The sequence below is a fragment of the Melopsittacus undulatus genome, chromosome 4 (assembly GCF_012275295.1).
Source record: "Melopsittacus undulatus isolate bMelUnd1 chromosome 4, bMelUnd1.mat.Z, whole genome shotgun sequence".
NCBI lineage: Eukaryota > Metazoa > Chordata > Aves > Psittaciformes > Psittaculidae > Melopsittacus > Melopsittacus undulatus.
This window is the reverse complement of record NC_047530.1, coordinates 70,007,481-70,028,373: the sequence shown is the minus strand read 5'-3', so window position 1 is coordinate 70,028,373 and position 20,893 is coordinate 70,007,481. Positions and strand designations below refer to the sequence as shown.

The following is a 20,893-nucleotide window of genomic DNA, read 5'->3' as shown; positions in this document are numbered from 1 at the left end:
CTGACTTCAAACAGTATTCTAGTAAATTCACTACCATTTCAAACAAAACCTGTTATGAAATGTGCCTGAGTTCACCAAGGCTCATATAAAAAACTAATGCAGAAAAAGTCAGTCTTCTAAACCCCAGGCAATGCAGAATCAGAGTTGCATTTAGCTGAGACAAAATCTGTTAAGATAAAATTGTGTTTAACACAAAACACAGACACAACAATTGTGCCTCAGCAGTATAAGATTTTGGTTTCTAGTCACTGTATTAGTTTACATGTCTTTAAAACCCTTTCAGCAATACTACAGATGCACTTGTAGAATGTTAACTGAGTTGCATAATTCTTCTGAATTTCAACCTGACTACAGAGCTTTGTTTCAACATACTGAAGTAACTTGTCTTTAAGTTACTAATATTCATGGTCAAATTTAGCCCCAGAGTAATGCAATTGTGTCGTCATTTTTTTCTTAATAAATACGATGTGACATTTTTATAAAAGTATATAAAATACAAAACAAAGGAAAGGAAATAAGCCCACAGAATCTTTCTAATTATCATACAAAGGTTGATACCTTAACTCACTTTTATGAGAAGATTCATAATGCTGTGAATAGCAGTTGGATTTGCTTTTGGCTGAGACACGCACATTCTTTGTTTTGAAAAAGCATTAGAGAGAGAAAAAAAAAGAAGCTTGCTCCTAAATGGTAGCACCCATTTGGAGTGCTACCCAAAAATGGGCTTTTGCATTAGAGTTTCACTAAGCTGTTGGTGATGCTGGAGACTGCTATGTACTAAAGACAGTGGTCCCAGCCTCATAAACGTGGATGTCCTAGCAGCAAGGGGAAAGAGAAAAAAAGAAGACGAAAACAGAAACAGAACCTGAAACCCCACACTCTTAACAGGGCAGTGGCACTGGGTCAGATGTGACATGAAGGATAAAGCCCATTTCTGTCCTAGTGCTTGTACAGGCTCTGTGGCATGCTATGCATGGCAACAGCCCAATAGTCATGATCAGCTTAGTTACTTCAGATGTCAGAAGAGTACTACTTAGGAGTTTTCTGAATTATGCCCCAAATTAATTTCATAATCCAATTATAAAAAGTAAATAGTTTAATTACAATGTCACTTTCTTGACTATAGCTAATGCACAAAATGCCAGTTAATTTTAAGCAGATGGTTATTTTGTGTCTGCATTAGCCTCCTTCTATGACTATTGAGGACCAGGGAGAATGAAGACTGTTTATACATATATGTGAATACACACAAGTGTGCACATAAACACATATGTGCGCACATACACATGTAGGGTGTTTCTTTCGCTTGCTCCCCAGCCCCAGCAGGGTTTTATTCCCTATTAACTCAAACTAGCTGTTTCATTTATAAATGCTTAGATAATAATATTTTGCTTTAAAAGCAGTTATTTTAGGAAAACAGACACTCTATTTTAGACTTTAAGAAGCTAAACTTGAAAACAAATTTTAACTGTAACTTTCTATGAATATTAGAAGTGCTACTCAAAGTCACCAAATTGAACAATTACTATAGTCTCTATCAACTATAGCTATGTATGACAAGCCCATACATTTAACAGAATAATTAAGATCCTTCTGAAAAAAAAATATTTCTTCAATAAACAGTAATAATAATACTTAAATGCAAAAGACACATTTTCAAAGCACACATGCACTGGAGGGAAACATTAAGTTCTCTTCATGTTTTAATTTTGGATCACCTCACCCATGGGTCTTCTACATGTAGAAGTATGTGAATAACAGAAGAAAACATTTAAATCCCCCCTAAGGATTGTTTGACAACATGCAGAATAGATCCAAATGCTACAGACGCTATCTACGTAAAGAGATTTCTAGGGATTTTTAGGATCCAGATGAAGATATTTGAAACAGTAGAGAGAGAAATCACATTATTTCTCATCTCAGGCAGAGATGAGACAAGACATGATGAAAAAGGCTATGTAACACCTTGCATAGGGTAGGAGAGGAGAGACCTCTTTTTAATAAAAGAAATCACAGTTCCTAGACTAACAAATGTATATATTTTGAAGGATGTGGAAAGCTTACTTTAAGGCATGAAATTTGCTCTGTTCTTGTTCAGGCACTTGAGCAGGAACCTGGAGGTAGAAGAGAGACTGAAGGGAGTCTTGCCACTTGGAAATACTGTGACATCAACAAATATGTGTTAATGATAAAATTCTCTACTCCTAAAACTGAGGGGTGTCTTTGCAAATCAAGTAAATGTTACCATGGTATTTCTGAACTTACACCCATGTAACATCTGATGCTGTAACAGATGTCTGTGACAACATGTAAGAGTCTGATACAGATTAATCAATACTTCTTGCAATAAGAATTTTAATATATATAATTATAAGCAAATGCTAAAGAAATAATCAGTCAAGAACTGTTACATGCACTGCCTGTGGTCTCACATTATTTTACAACTGCAAGTGACTGGAGATTCGGTGGAGCTCATTAGGAAAACATCACTTCTAGTTTTCCAGTCCTTACGCTCTTCTTCAAGCATGTGCAAGGGCCACTGAGAGAGAAAATACACTGTATTAGGGGACCTTTTCTTCTATCTCAGTGCAGATGTCCTCCTTTCCTAACCAATCAGTCAAGTACAAAAATTGAGATACCATTTGGTGTAAACCAAAAGAGATACTACCATACCAAATCCATCTCATTCTAAGCCTTCTGGAAAAATATGGGCTTAATCTTAAACTATGTCTTTTCATGTGCAAATGGAAAACAATTGTGTGAAACTAGCATTTATGTTGGCACTATAGTTACCCTCAACTTCTTTATCAAATTAATTTTAATATGTTGTGGACAGTTGACATAAAAATACATTCTATTTCTCAAAAACATATTTTTACTCCTTGACATTCCTGAAACTGAAAAAATTACCTAATAAAGTAAAATCTAGCTAGTTATTTGTCTCATATTACAGATGCCAGCAATTATATAATAGTTTCGATTACTTGGGAAAATCATAGCCCTAGACTTTAATCCCTTAAAACAAACCATTTTGGGATAATTGCAAGCCTCGGATGTATTTTCCCAGGATTTCCTTATGGTAGATGTATACAGAAGCATGATGCTTTTGGGGAGATTTAACCACCATGACAGAAAACACACCTGTCACACTGGTTAGAACACGACTTACTGTGTACATGTAGCTGAGTTAAATGTGCGGAAAGTCTACCTAATGTTTTGTGCAAGCACCAAGGACTGTAGTATGGTTATAAAGGCACAGTATGTATGTTCTTCATTTGATATAGGACAACCAGAGAAAGGCATGGCAGCTGATAAGACAAACTATAAAGCACAACCCTGTAAAGCACCTGAACAAGTACTCAAATTGACATGGACAAAATTTCCTGGTTAGAAAAAGAATTAGTTGTGATGCTCACATGTATGGTAGCTACAAATAAGAAAGTCTGCTTGTACTTTGGTTTGCTTTATGTTACTTATGTCAGATAAACCTCTATACTTTCTAGTTTACAAGCAAACTAAACCCAGAAGACCAGAAGTAATCAAAAAACAACCAAAAAATCCCTTACTACAGTGCATTCCTGCAGTTAAACTCACTAGAGGCAGTGCCAATTACTAACAGAATAAACTACCATTAAAAATATAATCACTCACTAAAACCTCTGAGAAAGTTTGAGAAGCTTTGTGAACTTTTTGTTGTTAATTAATGAGAACATTAACCCACTGGGTACTGCTGAACGGCACAGTGGTGACATGTCAGAAGCTATAAGCATAACAATGACAAAATTAAACAAGGCAGCTAATTAAATCAGGACTGCAATTGGTGGAAAAAGCAACACTGTATTTTGCCCAATAATAATGCAAAAAAATCATTGAATGCACTTGGAACATTGCTAAATCTTTTAACATAAATGTAAATGATGCATTTTTCACTCGGTCTCTTGAACTTTTTAATTATGGAAAATCCTTGCTTCCTTATTATTACAGCACTGGTGCACTACCTGCCTTCAGTTTTAGAGCAAAAATTATGCAGGTCTTGGAAGTGATCCGGGACCTGCATCACAGCTCATACAGGCACTTCAGACTAATGGTTTTGTCACTTTTACTCAAGACAAGAAGGCACTTCCGTAACAAGTCCACAAAAACATAGGAATTACAACTACCATGTAAAGGCCAACTTGAAAACAATTTAAAAGAAGGAGGGCTTTACTGATATTGATACAGATGGTGTTTTGTGACCTCAAATTCTGGTGGTAAGAAACAGCAGCAGATGGATTACCAAATTTGCGTGAAGGGAAACAATTTCTATTTAGAAAGTGTTATCACCAGGGAGATTTTACTATAAGAAAAACCTGTATACCATTATCTCAACCTCAGGTCTCTCCTCAAAGTTAATATTTGGGCCTTGGTTTGGGCGTGTTTGGTTTTGGGGTTTTTTTTAGCTTCTTTCATACATTTGGCTTAGTTAGGGCTAAACTCAAAAATCCCTCTTTTCCTGGGGCTTACAAGATGACCTGCGTATCATTATATGCTTGGTCACTTAGAACAATGCAGTGATCATAACAATATAGAGACACTGAAAAGCTGAATCTCCCAAACACAAACTATGAAAGATTATTTTTTTTGAAACAGTAAATCAATTCTACTAAATCACTCAACATAAAAGCAATCACTCTCTTTCACAGAAAAAAAAAATCCACCCAAAACCAAACCCCAACAGGGAGTCAGTGCTCATTACCTATTTAACAGATTTATTTTAATAAATGTGACTGTAATTCTTTCAATCTTTACCTCCAAAAGACTGACCCATCTTTCCATTTCCCTCCGTGTCAGCCTATATATCACTTCTGCATGTAAGTTCCCACTTCCACTTCTTATTACTAAAGCTCCAGGATACTAAGTTACAGAAAACACAGATCCTTTGTACCCATTATTAGCAGATTATTCGATCCCTAATAGAATAAAAAAAAACTTAATCAGCTCAAAAATATTTTTTTCCTTCAAATAATATGAAGACCAATCCACAAGTCTCTATTCCATAAAGAAAATAAAGGAAAAGGATTTCATTCACAAGCATCATTTAATAAAGAGAAACAGCATAAACCAAAACTGCACTTTGCCAAGCTTCAATATGTTTATTAAAACCTTTTAAACTATTTGCTTTACATAAATACATTTGGTTTACTTCCAGGTTTGTTGATACAACTGCATAATACAGCAAAACATTTTGTACATTTAACAGAAAACAATGCTTCACTTGTGATTTCATTCAGATTCTAGTGTCTTCTGCAATATTACAAGCATTCTGATGGAAAGCATGCTTGTCTGTATTAAGAGAAAGAAAGAACAGCTAACGTGTTAAAAACTGAAGCATACTGTTTGTGCTTTTTCTGAAGTGACACAAATAAAAGGTGTTTTAAACCAACTGAATTTACTGGGTTTTCAAATAAGAAGTGGAAGAACCAAAAGCTGGTATTGAGAAATGACATCACACAAAAGAGAAAGAAAAAAAAAAGGTAAGTGGTTCTGACCTCATTTACCGCCACATAGTATTGCTGCTGCTGGAACTGAGGCGAGTTATCGTTCCTATCTCTCACCACAATCCGTACTTCATGGTTGATGATGGTGCCAACCTTTTTGTTAACACACTGGACTTGCACCACAATGGACTGAATGGACATGGGAGGCTGTAAGTGAAAATACATTTTTATAAAGATACCTAGCAAATGCCACACATTATAACCTCTGGTTTATTAATATTGGGATTGAAAATACCAAATATCTGTAACTTAAATTAAGCCTCAAACATTCTCATCTCCATTTATTTTTCAAGCTGGCATTCTTCACAAAAATCCAAGAGCTTTTAGACCACCTTTAACAAACTTCAAATGCTAATAAGTTTACCTAAATTTATTAGCAATCGCCAAGAAGCACATAATTAGTTGTAATTAGATAGATGTCTAAAATACACATTTGGTCTTTGTCATAAGAACATTAAAAAATAGTTTGTTACCTTTGATAAAATAGGACAGGGTACAGGACCAACATTACTTTTACATTTGTACCACTTCTGCTGGGTCAATGCTTAGATTTAAAATCGGGTCTTTAAACAAACACTTAATCTAGGCATTTATAGACAGCAAATGTAAATACATAATGGCACAATTTAACAAATAATTTATGGTACTTGGGACAAACTATCCCAACACCTTTTAGCAGTTTCTTTTGCCTTCAGTTCTGACTTATCACTATTCATCCTTCCTAAGTACTTAAAGTTTTGGAAGAAAAGTCTGGAATTTTCTTTTTACCTGATTTTGTTTGGAAAACATATTGTCATTCTCTGTAAAATCAATCAATGGAATCTAACAAGATTTTCTTTCAAGAAAGGTAATAAAAAAAGAACAGATCAGGCTAACTGAATCAGCAGGGAGTTCACAAGTGGGCACATCAGAGAGAAAAATGGGAAGAGTATCCAAAAATATGGAATGCAATTGTATATGCACCATTTCTGAACCAGACTACATTTTTGCTTTGTAATAAAAAACAGATTTTTTTCCAAGCACTACAGTACTACAGTACTAGCGATAATAAGTGTTACAGTCCATAGTAAAAAATGAGGAAATAGCCCCTTAAATACCAATGTAAAAACACCAATATTACCTTTATACAACATAAACCCACAAATATTACCTAGATATTAAGAAAATGCGCACCCTCCACTCCTTTCCTTGCAACCTGAGTCTACATGCAAAGGAAGTCACTGTAAAGCATCAATATGTATTCATAGTAACATAAAGTATTTGTGAGTTTAGTCAGGCTGTTGCTAGTAACAAAAATCAAACAAATTGACAAGGTTGTTTTGGTAAAGCACCTAGATTTGGATTAAGCAGCTCAGATGAATGAACCTGTAAATGGAAAAGTGTCACTAAAAGGGCCACTGAAATAAGAATTAGCACTGATCTAACAGGAATGACTTCTGCTTCCTATTGCCATATGGATATGCCAAGTTGTGTGGGCTGGTGAAGACCTGACCTTACATTTCTTAGAGTGGTTCTCAAGCTTCACCTCACATTAGGGGCTCTTGCATTTTGCTCTGACTTCAAAATAAAACTGAAAAGCCAAACATGTTCCAGCACGTCTGCCTCCTCAAAGGCAGCCAGCCATTTGGCACTTGAGGGAATGACGACTTCTTTGCTGATGCTTTGAGAATTCTTTTGCCACTATGTCCCCTCTGCCATGTTCTGTGCTGCATACCTTAGCTTCACAAATGCAAACAGCTTCTGAATTAAAACTAAATTAAGAACAGCTGAATTCAATTAGCAGTTTGAAACTAAAAATGGAAATGAACAAAAATTTGCATGTTGTTTCTGGTACTTATGGATATATCTCAAAACACATGGAGAAGATAAATTAATCAATCAAGCTAATACAAAACAAACGTTCGTGCACTCCGAGGGGAACTGATCCTTAAAGCACTCTTTCCATGTTGATTACAGTAACTTTTGAGGCAATATTCCTTTCAGATTCTGATGAATTGCAGCAATGCTACAACACTGTGATAAAGTGTCTCTATTTTTAAAATGTTTCTCTTCAATGAAATTAGCATAGATAAGAACGCTCCTTGTATTTTGTGCTTTTAATATTTCTTTTTATACAAGTCAATCTTAGCCTGGCAATATTTCTTTAATACTATTCAAAATGGGCATATCACACAATTTTTATGCTGCCTTAGAAAAAGGAGTTTAAACTAGCATATTTTCAATTGAGTATGTCAGACCTTATAAGTGAATTGTAATACTCATAATTCCTTTGCTCTCTCTCACATCTCATATGTCAATATACAGAGATAAAGTTTAATAAGTGTCATGGGACATGAGGCAAGCAGTACTTCTTCCAGACTAAAGCAGAAAACCAGTATAAAAATGTTTTTAAGTCAGTAAACAAGTCAAGTTTCTTTCAATATGTATATTTCTGCCAACCCACACATCTATTTGTTTGGCCTTTTTTGCTGTGTTCATGCACATATAATAATGGTATACACAGTCAAGTTTCTTCATGCACCCAAGAAGTCCTAATAAAGAATCAAATTAACTCTGTTCACATCCATCTGGGACAATAGATAGATGCAGCTATTATACTTTAATAGATCTTGTATTTACAGTCTACGAGCACTCACAGATTTAGAAATCAATGTCTACGGGGAATAAAAAAACCCAAAGAAATAGCAAACCCCAAACTTACATCTCTGTCCAGGATTCGGCCAGTGCTATTTAGGTATAATGTCTGTTTAATAGGATCGAGAATCACCCAGTAATCTACATTGTCCTTTAAGGAGAGTTCAATGGTGGGGTCTGGCCCTCCCGCTGTCCCTTTGATCAGCATATTGTCAACCAGGATAGTGCCTGCAAAAACAATAAACACACAAGGGAGAAATTTATATTGGCATCTACATTTTCATGTATTTTTCATAATAACTGCAATGCTAAAAATACTGTTTTCTGCCTAGGGGTCCTTGTATTTTATGTTTTGAATAATGTTTAGAAAGTCTGAACCTTATTATCTGTAATGCAAAACTGCCTGTGACACTGAAACGATTTTAGACAACATCAAAACCACCTGCAATGAACAATAAATTAAGTTGATGATGAGACCCATCACATATAGCTATCTTTATGAGTTTTTTCTCCTTTGAGCAATCATCACCCAATCTCACATCAAACAAACAGCACTGAAATAACAACAAACCCAAATAAATTTTCTACAGCAGGAGTGACACATCAAGGTGGGGGGAGGAGGGTTAAAGAGGGAATAAAAGAACAGTTACATAAAGCTCTCTAGGCAAAAAGGGGGTTTATACTTTGAGTTGCTCTGCAACTGAAAAACTTAATTTGCAGCACAAAGATAGGAAAAACATGTTGATCAAGACAAACATAGTACTTAAGTCCAGCCATCTATCCAACATGTATTACATGCTTTTTTCTTTTCTTGTTCCATCTTGTCAGTTAAAAGTCTTGCCTAACAGCTCTATTAGTCAGTTCACAGTACCCACAATGTATGTTATTTCCTGTGTAAAACACTCCAACTCACTTTCCAAATGTCAAGCACTGCTAACTACCCTAAACGTTGCACTCCGGTGCCTCAGATTTGCATGCACAGTACTTATTAACACTTCTCTAAGATTTCATTTTTCTGAAAAATTAACACTACCCAGTTTTCCTCACACCAAAATATTAAAAGAAATTATCCCTGTTGAAGTGCATTAACAGTGAAAATCCGTGAACATCACTAGCTGCAGAACATTTAACATAGTTAAAAATATTTATCATGTAACCTCCTAGGCCCAAATAATTCATTCTAAAGTGCAGAGTAAAATATCTTTACAGATTCACTCTATAACAACAACAACGCTGTGTAAAGATACTCCTATTATATATAACATGTTAGAGATGATGGGAAGAAATACTGCCAAACATGCAATTTTGCACCAAAGACTGGTTTCAAGTTATAGTAGCGCTCCCCTTAAAACGACATGGGAAACACAGTCGCTACCCACATGACTTATGGCTGTCAGCATAATTTCTTCTGCAATACCATCTATGCAATTATACTACGATTCACTAGCTTGAACTGGCATACAGCTTTTGAGAGACCACCACTATTTTTAATGTAAAGAGGATTTCCCAGGTAAACAAGCTGATTACCACCCCTGTGACAGTTTGAAGTGTTTATGTCTAGTTACCAATTTCTCTATAAGAAATCCACCAGCTTCTCTGTATTGCCCTCATTATTGGGCCTCAATGATGACGCTAAGAAAAGTCAGCAACCCAAATTTGAAGTCAACTGAACAGAAGGTGCCCCAAGAAAAGTCTCCCTGAGAAAACAAGACAACAAGGTAACATGCATCACAATCACCATAATGGCTTCAGTTGTCTTGATTTATTTTCTAGTCTTCTTGGTCAAACCTAAAGGCCAAGTCTAAGTTCTGGCTACATTTTCACCACCACTGATCCCAGTGAAAAGTTCTACACCCCCATTCAAACGGCTCTCAAGGGAAATAAGAATCTGCAATTTCCACCTATAAACAGCACCGCCTTAGGTGTTTTATCAAGGGCCACCTGTGCTTAGCAAAGCTGGTGTTTATGGAAAATGTTACACACAAATCCTTGCTGAGAAAAGCAGGAGTTTAATGGATGGAAGAATTAAGGCAGCTGAAGTAATCATAGGACACAGAAAGAGGAACAGGAGAGGGCTGTGAAAGTAGTGGAAAAATAAACTGCAAGGGATAATTAGTAAATAGGGGAGGGAAAAAGCTCCAACAGCTTCTGTTTCTCATCCATGCTGAAGAGTAGTAAGTCCATGAGGATCAAAGGGGCATCACAGCGCAAGTTACAAGGACATGGAGCTACTGCAGCTACCCACCAATACACTGTTTTCAGATGCTTAAGCAATTGTGACATATAAAAAGGGTTTATTTCTCGCCTCAGAAAATTAAAAAAAAAAAAAAACAAAACCACCAACCCCCCCCCCCCCAAACCAACTTAATCCAGAAACCCAAACAAACAAAATATTACCCTGAATGAAATCTGGTCCCTGACTTATAGAAAACTTAAAAATATTAATATAAACTAACTTTAGGTCTTGATAAAAGAGATAACAGAAGCAAAGGAAAATTACTTTTGGACATTGAGTTGCACTGCCTGTCAAGAAATGCAGCATATGCCATGCTAAAGGAATTAGACCAATAATCATGGCAGAGTTATGACTGCTAATACAATAGTCTGTGGGACCATGCCCCTGTGAAGGTAACAATTACTGTGCCATGAATTGCATGCTACTAATCAGAGGAAAAAATTCATACTTCAAAGGCACACAGATTCCTCATGGCAGAGTATATATTTGGAAGGGGCAAGAAACAAGGGCCTTAATAGGGAAAGCACTTTTCACGTGTGAAGGATTGCAAAAATAGTGTGATTTTAGAATGCAACATCTACATAAAAAGGAAAGTGCTGTGAGAGAAGTCGATAGTGGTTGTAACATTGTCGTTACAGTAACATACACCAGTTATTTTACTACCTGGCATTTGCAGGCACTTTTGGTTCGGTATAGGCTGCATACACCATGGTTTGTTGCCCTTTGTTCAAGGAGACTTTATCCTCCCTTGTCTAGTTTTCAGGAGACTGATTTCTGCCAAACTCAACCTTCTGTAAGAACTAAAGAGCTTGAATAACTTCAAATTTTAATGAACCTAAGATTGAATGATTCCTATTACATACTTAAAAAAAAAAAATCAAAAAACACCCAATAACAAAAAAACCTTAAAAATCTTGATTTGATGAAAAATTTCATAGTCTCCAGTAAACCACTGCTACTTAACTGGCCCCACTGCTTTGAATTCTGCATATCATTCAACTTTCCTCTTTTGCACTCTATAAACAGCAATCTGACTGATTTAACACAGCACTTATATTTAGTTTGTTGGGATAACAGCAATTCTTTTGCTCTTAAGAATGGACTGCTTTTTCTTCAGATATTCATGAGGCACTTGTACTCTCTCTTCAAAGGAGAGCAGTTTGCAAATAAGCCTTCCAATAACCATTCTGAGCGTATTATTCCTCTAATTTACAAAGAATCTGGCATCGGGGATCTTTTTTCTTTCCACCCTTTAGAGATCTATCATTTTGTTCATTACATCCTGCCTCTCTCCTTGGCCTAAAATGCCAGGGACATAACCCATAACGATAAATCTGAATACATGCAGTTTGATGTGACTGCATCAACAGTTTGTCCATTAACTCTCCATACACACGAGAACAAAAGCAAATGTATCCCTTGATATTTGCAACACAATAATACAATAAGTTTAGACAATTAACTTAGGTATTTTTTTTCACACGCAGAAGCTTAATGTTGTACCTAAAGTGAAATCTTGTACCTTGTTATAAAAGTTACATTCCTTCTTCTGTAATTATATTAGAGGTTCAACCTTATAGTACTGGGGGGGGGGGGGGATAAGGGTTTGGTCAAAGCCTGCTGAGGGCTAAACATGTTGCCTAATTGAAAAAAGACTGATGTGAAAGTTAAATTGCACATCCACACAAATTGATTTTAAGAGCAGCTTTTCATCTAGTGTGGATACCATACTTTGGCTACTTTTCCACCTTCACTGAAGCCTGACTGATAACTGAGGTGTCTTGTGAAAAGACTGTACAGATTTTCAGAGGATTAGTACAGAATAAGTCTTAAGGAATCAAAGTCAAGCAAGTTGTTGGCTAGAAAAACAACAAAAAAGCCAGAAACCAACAGACTACACAAGAGAGGAAAGATCTATTACTACCAGGTAAAATACCATTTTTCTGTAAATAATGGCATTTACTCACAAATGTTACCTGAGCTTGTTGGGAGTTATACAAGTGCCTACAAAACAAGACAACAAAAATAAAAACTGCAGAGCACTGTAAATATTATAACAATAGTTCTACACTAGATTATCCTTTTGGGAGAAAGCCAAAAATCTTCATTAGACTAAAATAACAGGGAAAAGTTTGTGTTTACAGATCAGTCTCTGCAGAAGGTGGTCTTTCTATGGGAAGGTCATTACAAGAACTTGGGTGCAAAAGCCGTGAAGTACAAAATTTGCAGTTCATGCTCTACTAGAGACAGTAGATGAGCAGTGTTCAGTGAGGACTTGCTTATTAAATGATTTAGATACATCTTGGGACTATTTTAGTTGAATGTTCTGGTGGATCCCTTTTTTTAAAGGATCAGCCCCAACCTTCTTAGCCTGTCTTCATATGGGAAGTGCTCCAGTCCCCTGATCATCCTCGTGGCCCTCCTCTGGACTTGTTCCAACAGTTCCATGTCCTTTTTATGCTGAGGACAATAGATGGTCAGTCCCAGTGGCTTCAAAGAGATGTACCTAACTGCAACCAGTTAAGCAAAGTTTATTTCTGCAGTCATGCAAAATACAGATTTCACAGACCTTAATTCGCACAAGTCTTTTGTACACAATAGCAGAGTTCTTTCTTACTGGTCTTCCACACCAGTACTACATGGGCTGCGCTCACCACAGAAAACAGAGATCCCAGAAACACCTGAGTGCTCACAAGCTACAAGGCAGAAGCTGAAGCCTGAAGCAATGCATGTCTGAAGCAGAAGCCTGAAGGTTATTTTTTATCCAAATGTATTCATCCCTTCCCTTCAAGAACAGTCTAAATTTTAACTTGTTATTCCTAACTTTCAAAGTTGATGAAAAGATAAAACCACTTGCAACAGCATGATTAACCTTCATTATTGACAAATTACATGAACAGGTGCTTCAGCTGTATGATATACAAAAAGACTATAATAAAGTCATATTCTGTTGTTCACAGAGAATGTATTTTTCATTTCAGCATACCAATCAAGTCTGTATAACAAGTCCAAATTACATGCCAGGGAATGTACATTAAACATACACAGTATTTCCTACCCTGAACACCAGTTGTAAATCTTTCAGCCAGTGGTATTTAGCTCGGGAGAATTACGCTGTCGTGGTTTAAAACCCAACCACAGTCTCTCTCTCCCCCATCACCCCCGGTCTTTCCCCCTTCCCCCCCTTCCCCGCTCCCGGAGGGATGGGGAGGAGAATAATCAAGAGACTGTAACTCCCACGGGCTGAGATAAGCGCAGTCCAGTAACTAAAGTATAACACAAATCACTATTGCTACCACCAATAATAATAATGATAGAGGAAATAAACAAGGGAAGAGAATATGATACCAACTGCCGAAAAAAGCCTGATCCAGAAGAGAGAGAGCCCTTCCGGGGAACTCCCAGTTACCTCCCCGAGCATAACGTGCTGTGGTATGGAATACCTCTCTGGCTAGTTTGGATCTGGTGTCCTGTCTCTGCTTCCTCCTGGCCTCCCCTCCTCCCTGTCAAAGCATGAGACTCACAAAATCCTTGCTCAGTCTAAACATTTGAGCAGTAACTAAAAACACTGTTGCTATCAGCACCATTCTCAGGCCGAAAGTCAAAACACAGCACTGCACCAGCTATCAAGAAGAAGAAAAAATGACTGCTACTGCTGAACCCAGGACATATGCATAGTACCCATCTGGAAGGAAAGAATCAGGTATCCAAAAGACTAGTGAAAAGAAAAATTGGTACTTAAAAGATGCATATGTATATACATACACACTCTAACTTTTTGAGCTGCAGTAAGGGAGAGTACCAATAGTTGTCAATAGATGGAAAGAAACTCATCACTTCTGCACTCTAAATCAGTGGGGGGTTTTCATACCTAGTGTATTAAAAAATGAAAACTAACCCAGCAAGTATAGCAAGAATAGGGAGCCTAAAGAGATGAGGAACTCATGCTTTGTAAAGAGCCATAGAAGCTAGCACCTCTGACAGCTGCAAGATAGCAAGCTCAGACGTCATGGTGGTGAGAGTGAGTGGCAGCTGCACCGACATACAGATTGGCATCTTCACTAGAGCAGGAAGATCCAATATGGGACAGACCAAGCTGTTATAAACCTGCCAAAGGGTAAACAGCATTCCCATTAGTGTCTCTGCACCTGCTTTTTTGTTGGTCAAGTTGAAGAAACCAAAGCAGGCAGAGCAAGATCAAAGATTCAGGAAGGTCTCCATGTGCCAGTCCCACCTCTGCTCAGGATTATTAAGAATGTAGTGCAGAATCTGAGATCCATCTGAATGCACCCAATAGCTTCTTCTCTAACTTGCTGACTCTTAAGAAAAGTTTACACAGCACGCAATATGCCAGGTTTCTTTTAGACAGGACAAATTTGCATTAAAAAAACAATTTGAAAATAGGGATTATTTTCTTATGGAAAGGCATTATATGGATCAGTTGTAATGGTAGCTGCTTTTTTAATATTCCACAGAGTTTTCATAGTTAAACCTGGATCAAAAACTTATTTTTCTGCATTTGAAGATGTATGTCTGTAGAATAGGATGGATTAAACAGCAATAAATTATAAAGAATGGAAAATGAAAACCTTATTGCAGAAGTAAATTCTCAACATTACTGCAAACTCGCTCAGACCCACACTGCAGGTTCATACACAAAAGAGGATAATTCTACAAAGCCACATCCTAGATTACATATTTCCTATTTTCTATCCTCACATCATCAGTAGGGATCTCTCAAAAGTTTCCAAGGTTATTTCAAGATTGTTCTCCTGGCATACTGGCCCATCTTCTCCTGTCCTGCTCCATGTGCCACCACAGACTACAAGCAACTACAGAAAACACAGCTCATTATTTTGGCTGAACTAGGAGTTTGCCAAGCTCTGATTTAAGGTTTTTAATCCTAGTCCTCCCCCATGGACCTTTTGCCTTCCCAGCCTGAGCCACTGTAAGAATTTGTGCACTATGCTGTCTGCCCCTTATTGTACAGCACCAGTTCGGGTCCACTGTAAGTGAAGATGTCACTTTTTTTGTCTTAGTGCTTCCCAGCAAACATCAAGATAGATAGCTAGCACCAACAGCTCCTGCCCCAGACTGAAACAACACAGTAATACAATGGAAGACATTTTAGAGGTAGCTCTCAACTGGGGATCCCAACAGCACTGGGATCATCATCAGTTAGGAGCATATGTATACCTGTCCTGTGGGACATTAAAAATCACAGGCATTCCTCCCTACCTTCCCTCCACATTCACAAAAAATGGGACCAGAGTCCCATAAAGCCACACACGAAGCACTTCAATGCTTCACATACACATCTAATAAGTGACTGAGAAATCTGATTCCCAGCATTTACACTCTATATGAAAATATAGTAAGAATAAAAAGAAATCAGAAGAGGCAAGGATAACTGTCAAATGCTAACTACTAAATCCACTAAATATTTGGTACTCATCTTCCCAGGTGTACAAATCTAGATTAATTTTTTTAACTCCTTCCCCCAGCTTTAGAAGGATGAACAAGAGGTGAACAGATAGAGTGACTGTGGAAAGACAGAGATGGATGCTCAGGGGAAAGCAGAGAGCAAAAAGCAAGAAGTGAAGCAGAAAGCTTAGGTCACAGAGCAGCACTCCGAGGAGAAGACATTTAAAAAAGCCAGCTATTCTGCACAAAGCCCCATCCTGTAAAACTATGAAAGCAAAGGAGCATCTCATACAAAGCCAAGTATTCCATCCTTCCTAGCATAGTTAAGAGAAAAAACTGTCTTTATGGGATTTATGGGCCTGCACAGTCCTTTACTTGCTATCTGACAATATTCTGCATTGCAAGTAGCAAAGCAAAGCAAAACAAATCTGCAGAAGACTGGTGAGAACTGAATGTTTTTCACCTAGAGGGAATAATGTTTTCTCATTTCAGCCTTTAAACACTTCTTCCAGGAAAAGAGATGCTCCTTAACATTTGCAGACTCTTTCGAACCTGTTCTGACTCTGAATGGTACGGAAGACAAATGCAATCACTCTCTTCAAAACATAACTGAAGGTTTAAACTGAATTGTTATAAAAATTAAACCCCTATAAAATATAATTTACAAAGGATTGTTTTTAAGACAAATAAGTTTCAGTCATACTTCAGCATATTAGCATTTATATGCATGTATATATATATTAGTATATATACATATATATATACACACACGCACAAATACCACTACCAGATCAGACCAAAGGCCCATCTAGCCTGGTTGCAGAAGAGGCTAAGAGGATATGTTCAGAAGAGATCTAGATCTCAACGTGACTTAAGGTTCCTCCTCCACATGCTCCTTGGCTATCCCTTGTCTGTGGGCTTACTGCTTTTACAGGTTAAAAAAGGACACTTGAAGCATTTACAAAACACAGATGTCCTTCTTCCAAAGCTTTTATAAGCTCACAACTGCATACACTGAGAAGGCATCAATCACATTCTGCTCAAGGGAGTACTTCTAAATAGCTAACTTTACTTATTTTCAAAACATATCAACCTGCTACCAGAATAAAAACTAATCTGACCTCTCTCCAAGTCAGCAGACACAGATATGTAAGGCAGTAGAAGTTCTCCAAACAACTGGAGGAGAAGTCAAGGTCACTGGCTGTGGGGCAGCCAGGAGGACTCTCCAGGGACACAGGAGCTTTTATAGCAGCCTCCCTGGCCCCCACACCACCTGCTTATCTGCCAAGTAGGCTGCTGACTCTGTGGCAACCCCACAAGGGTAAAATATCTACTGAAACAGAATTTTGAAAGATCTTGATTTGTGGCATTATTTATTTTTGTAAATGGGACCACAGATGGATTGCTAAGGTTGACGTAAGAATCTCCATTATCTATATAAAAAGCTGCCAATTCTTGAAAAAAGAAATCCCCAGATCAGTGCACTCATACCAGACAACATGTACAGACACAGAGAAAGTGACCATTAATGAAAATATTACCTTATAAATTAGCCCCACAAACAATGGGAAGGCTATTAACACACACACACAAAAGAAAAACCAAACACAAAAACCAAAACAAACAGGCTAAAATTTTGGGAACATTTAAAAAAAAAAAAGAAAAGAACAAAAAACATTCCTCTTCTTAACAGCCAGCACAGAAATAATAAAAATGCACATACTACAGTCAGTAGCGAGATAAAAGGTCTTCAGGCTATTCCAGCAAATACTCTGTTTCTTGTCTCACTTCCCAGAAGACCTTGGCAACAGCAGTTCTTGAAGATGATTTAGATTTTTAAGATGTAGTACACAATAACAACAGGGATATGTATATACAGGCAGAATGCAACCACTTTGAGTTGGGCTTTTCAGGGATGAAGCTATCTGGAATTAGAGAAACTTACTCCAGTTCACATCATTTGAAAGGAAACACATTAGCATCAACAATTTCCCTGGAAGATTTTACAGTACTTAAACTCTTTTGTGAGAAATAAAAACCAGCATGGAAATTATCCCTACATTTCATCAGAGGCTGATGATAAAGAAAATGCTTCCAAAATTACTGAATGCAATGTAAAGAAGGAAAGCAATGCTGTACAGCAGAAACAAGAGCAAACACAATGTCCTTGCCTAAAATCAAAGGAAGTTCACACACAAATTAGTCTAAAATTTCAAAGGCAAGTCAGACAATGAGAATGGAGAATGATGGTAGCCTTGGATTTAGACACTGGAATAAGAACCGGATGTACATGGTCCGCACCTAAACTGAGGAAAGATTATGAGGCTTCTAAGAAGGGGAAAGCTTCAGCACTGATGTCTTTAGGAAGACATCAGACAAACTTTCATTGGGAAAAACCCCAACCTACTCTTGGAGGCAGAGGAATGGACTGACAGCTCTTCATTCTATGATAATGTTATTTTGGGAGATGGAACAGAAACATCAAGTTTTACTTCTATTTATATATTGGACCTCTTCCTGAATTCAGCCCACTTTATGAAAGTCACAATTGGAAAACTATTTTTTGCCTTAGTAAAGACTCAGAGATGAGGGACAATCAGTACATGGAAACCTTGGAGCACATGGGGGCATGGGAACAAGAAAATTTACACAATTCCGAGGTTAGAGAACAGTGATGTTCTGCCATGGTTCACCAAGTAAAAATTATCCCAAAGTAACAGATGTTTCTTGCCACGGTACCTAATTCTACATCTAGGTTTTACACTGAAAGTCGCCACTTCTGAGCGTAAGCTTATTTCACCTTGCCATGTGGAAAACTCCTGATTTTATTTTAGTCCTTTGTGGGGAAAAATATGTGTATACTAACAAAATTTTTGTATGTTCCCAGACAGAACTGAGCTCCTAGGAATACAAATTCTCTGATAATGTGCATGAGGTACTACATTAGGTAACTACAAACAAAAGTGTTTGCATTTTAAAGGAGTCAGGTGCTCAGGGATATCCAAGACTTTCCCTTTTAATATATTATAACAAAAGCAATTTTATTTCTATTTCATATTGAGACCATATTAATAAACATTAATAAGTGTTGTATTTATTCTTCATCTGCCAAATATATGTTAAGACAGGACAAGGCAAAAACAATTTCAGCTGTGTGACTACCGAGACATTAGTGGAAGCTCAGGAGACCCATAGCAGCTATTTTCTTGTATAACACGTTTCAGATTTCATTTACTACATATGTCCAATACGGTCAAGCTCCTTATAATTATGACAAACTCACACATCCCAGGCACAGTAAAATCACCATGCACACACACTAAGTTCCAATTCTATGCTATGTGCCTGAGAAGTTCCAGCACCTGAGAGTCTAGTTACAGTTTCTGCCTGCAGAACATTTCTGGGAGGAGATGTGTTTCATATAACAAATAGGATCAGTGGCTTCTGCAGTCAGGAGAAAGACATGGAATTTTCTCATTACCTATGCACAGGACTGCAAAGATCACTTGTAAAACACCCATCTCTGGTATTTTCCTACTCCAAACTTCTGAACAGATATTCTCACCTGCAAGCACACCAGTTTTCATCACACATTTTTTTGTTCTTCTGACTGAAATCTGTGGCATTGTATTAAACCCGAAAGTCCAGGTACTTTCCTTTAAATTAATGTTGACATGCTTTAACTTTGGGCTTTCTCTTCCCAAACCCTTTCTCAAGTTAGTAAGTTCTGTCTCTTTCTTTGAGTGCATCAAACTGTACCTGCAGTCTGTCACACTGAGTGTGAATGTGTCGGATTTTAAAACCAGACACTGAAACAAAGCACCAGCACTTTTAAAGTGTACGTTGACCAGTCCTTAAAAGAGACAGAAATTTGCATGTATAAGTTGAAAGAAATGCAACTTTGAAAAATATCTCTACTGAAAACTGGAAGTGCTCCTGAATTAACTTAGGCCAACTGCAATGACTTCTCTTTTTGGAGCAACTACAGGCCATGTGTGATAACATTTGTATTTGCAGTCATTCTGTTTCTTCTCAAGATCCCCAACTGATAATTTTTTAGATAATTTTAAGCTCCTGGAAATATTCTCCTTTAGGACTGACAAATGCTGCTGCAACACAAACAGGTTTTCATTGGCAATTTGCCTCATATTTTACTTTCTCAGTTGCTAGGACTACACCACCAGGCTCGCAGGGCTTACACGCACCAAGAACACAGAGGAGCCTGAGCTAACACCTGTGGTGTCATCTTGGACCAGCTCAAAAGGCCTAACTTGACCCAAAATTCCCATAGGTGCATAGGGAACTCCAGGGTGAGCCCACAGCTCCTAAGCTCTGAGGCACAGTGACCAGGAAGAAGGGCTGCAGCCAAGGCTCTTCAGGCTTTTAAGTTCCTCCTACCACATTGGAGAACCTTCAAATCCCCAAAACTCAAAAGTTGGAGCAATTAGCATTTCCTGCTCTTTTCTTACAAATAAGACTTGGGATTTTGGAAAAAGGTCCTCTGGTTCTTCCTCTTTGACCAATACCTGGTACCTGGGTAGCAGCTTCTTTATGTGTGTTTTGAAGAGACTGGTTGTTCTGCTTCATTTGTAATTTTCTGAGAGGATACCACATTTCTATTTCCATTCTCCAGGAAAAAAAAAAAAAAGTCTATTTTTTTTATTCTGACTCTAGAAAAATTACTTATTTGGAATAAAAATTACTTATTTGGAATAAAAATTACTTATTCGGATATCAGTCACCCAGGAAATGTCAAGCTTTGGCTAGGTTTGCCTCTCAAAATAGAAACCCATACTTCAAAATTAACCTAAAATACATCTCTGGGATTGTGCAGATAGGGTACAACTTCAGCTCTCAATACAGGCAAACCAGATTGATAATAAAGAGGCAGGCATATGTGTTGGGAAATGCCTTTGACCAGGGAAATTCTAATGCAAACTATTTGATCAAAATGAGCATTTCAGCATGCAATCCACTGAGATGGAGTGCAGGGCAGCTATCCATTCATCACATTTCCTTGTGAGGACCACATATTCAGGTAATCTAGTTTAGAGTTCTTGGG

General features: G+C 37.4%; 1 protein-coding gene across 3 annotated transcripts in view; it reads right to left on the bottom strand.

Moving 5' to 3' along the window:
• Positions 1–20,893, bottom strand: part of PCDH15 (protocadherin related 15) — a 353,847-nt gene that overhangs the window by 259,928 nt on the left and 73,026 nt on the right. For all 3 annotated transcript variants that reach the window (XM_013130209.3, XM_013130207.2, XM_013130208.2), the window contains exons 3-4: positions 8,239–8,399; positions 5,529–5,684 (exon numbers count right to left, since the gene is read on the bottom strand). In XM_013130209.3, coding sequence (XP_012985663.2) covers positions 5,529–5,684; positions 8,239–8,399 — 317 coding nt within the window. The remainder of the gene's footprint in view (positions 1–5,528; positions 5,685–8,238; positions 8,400–20,893) is intronic.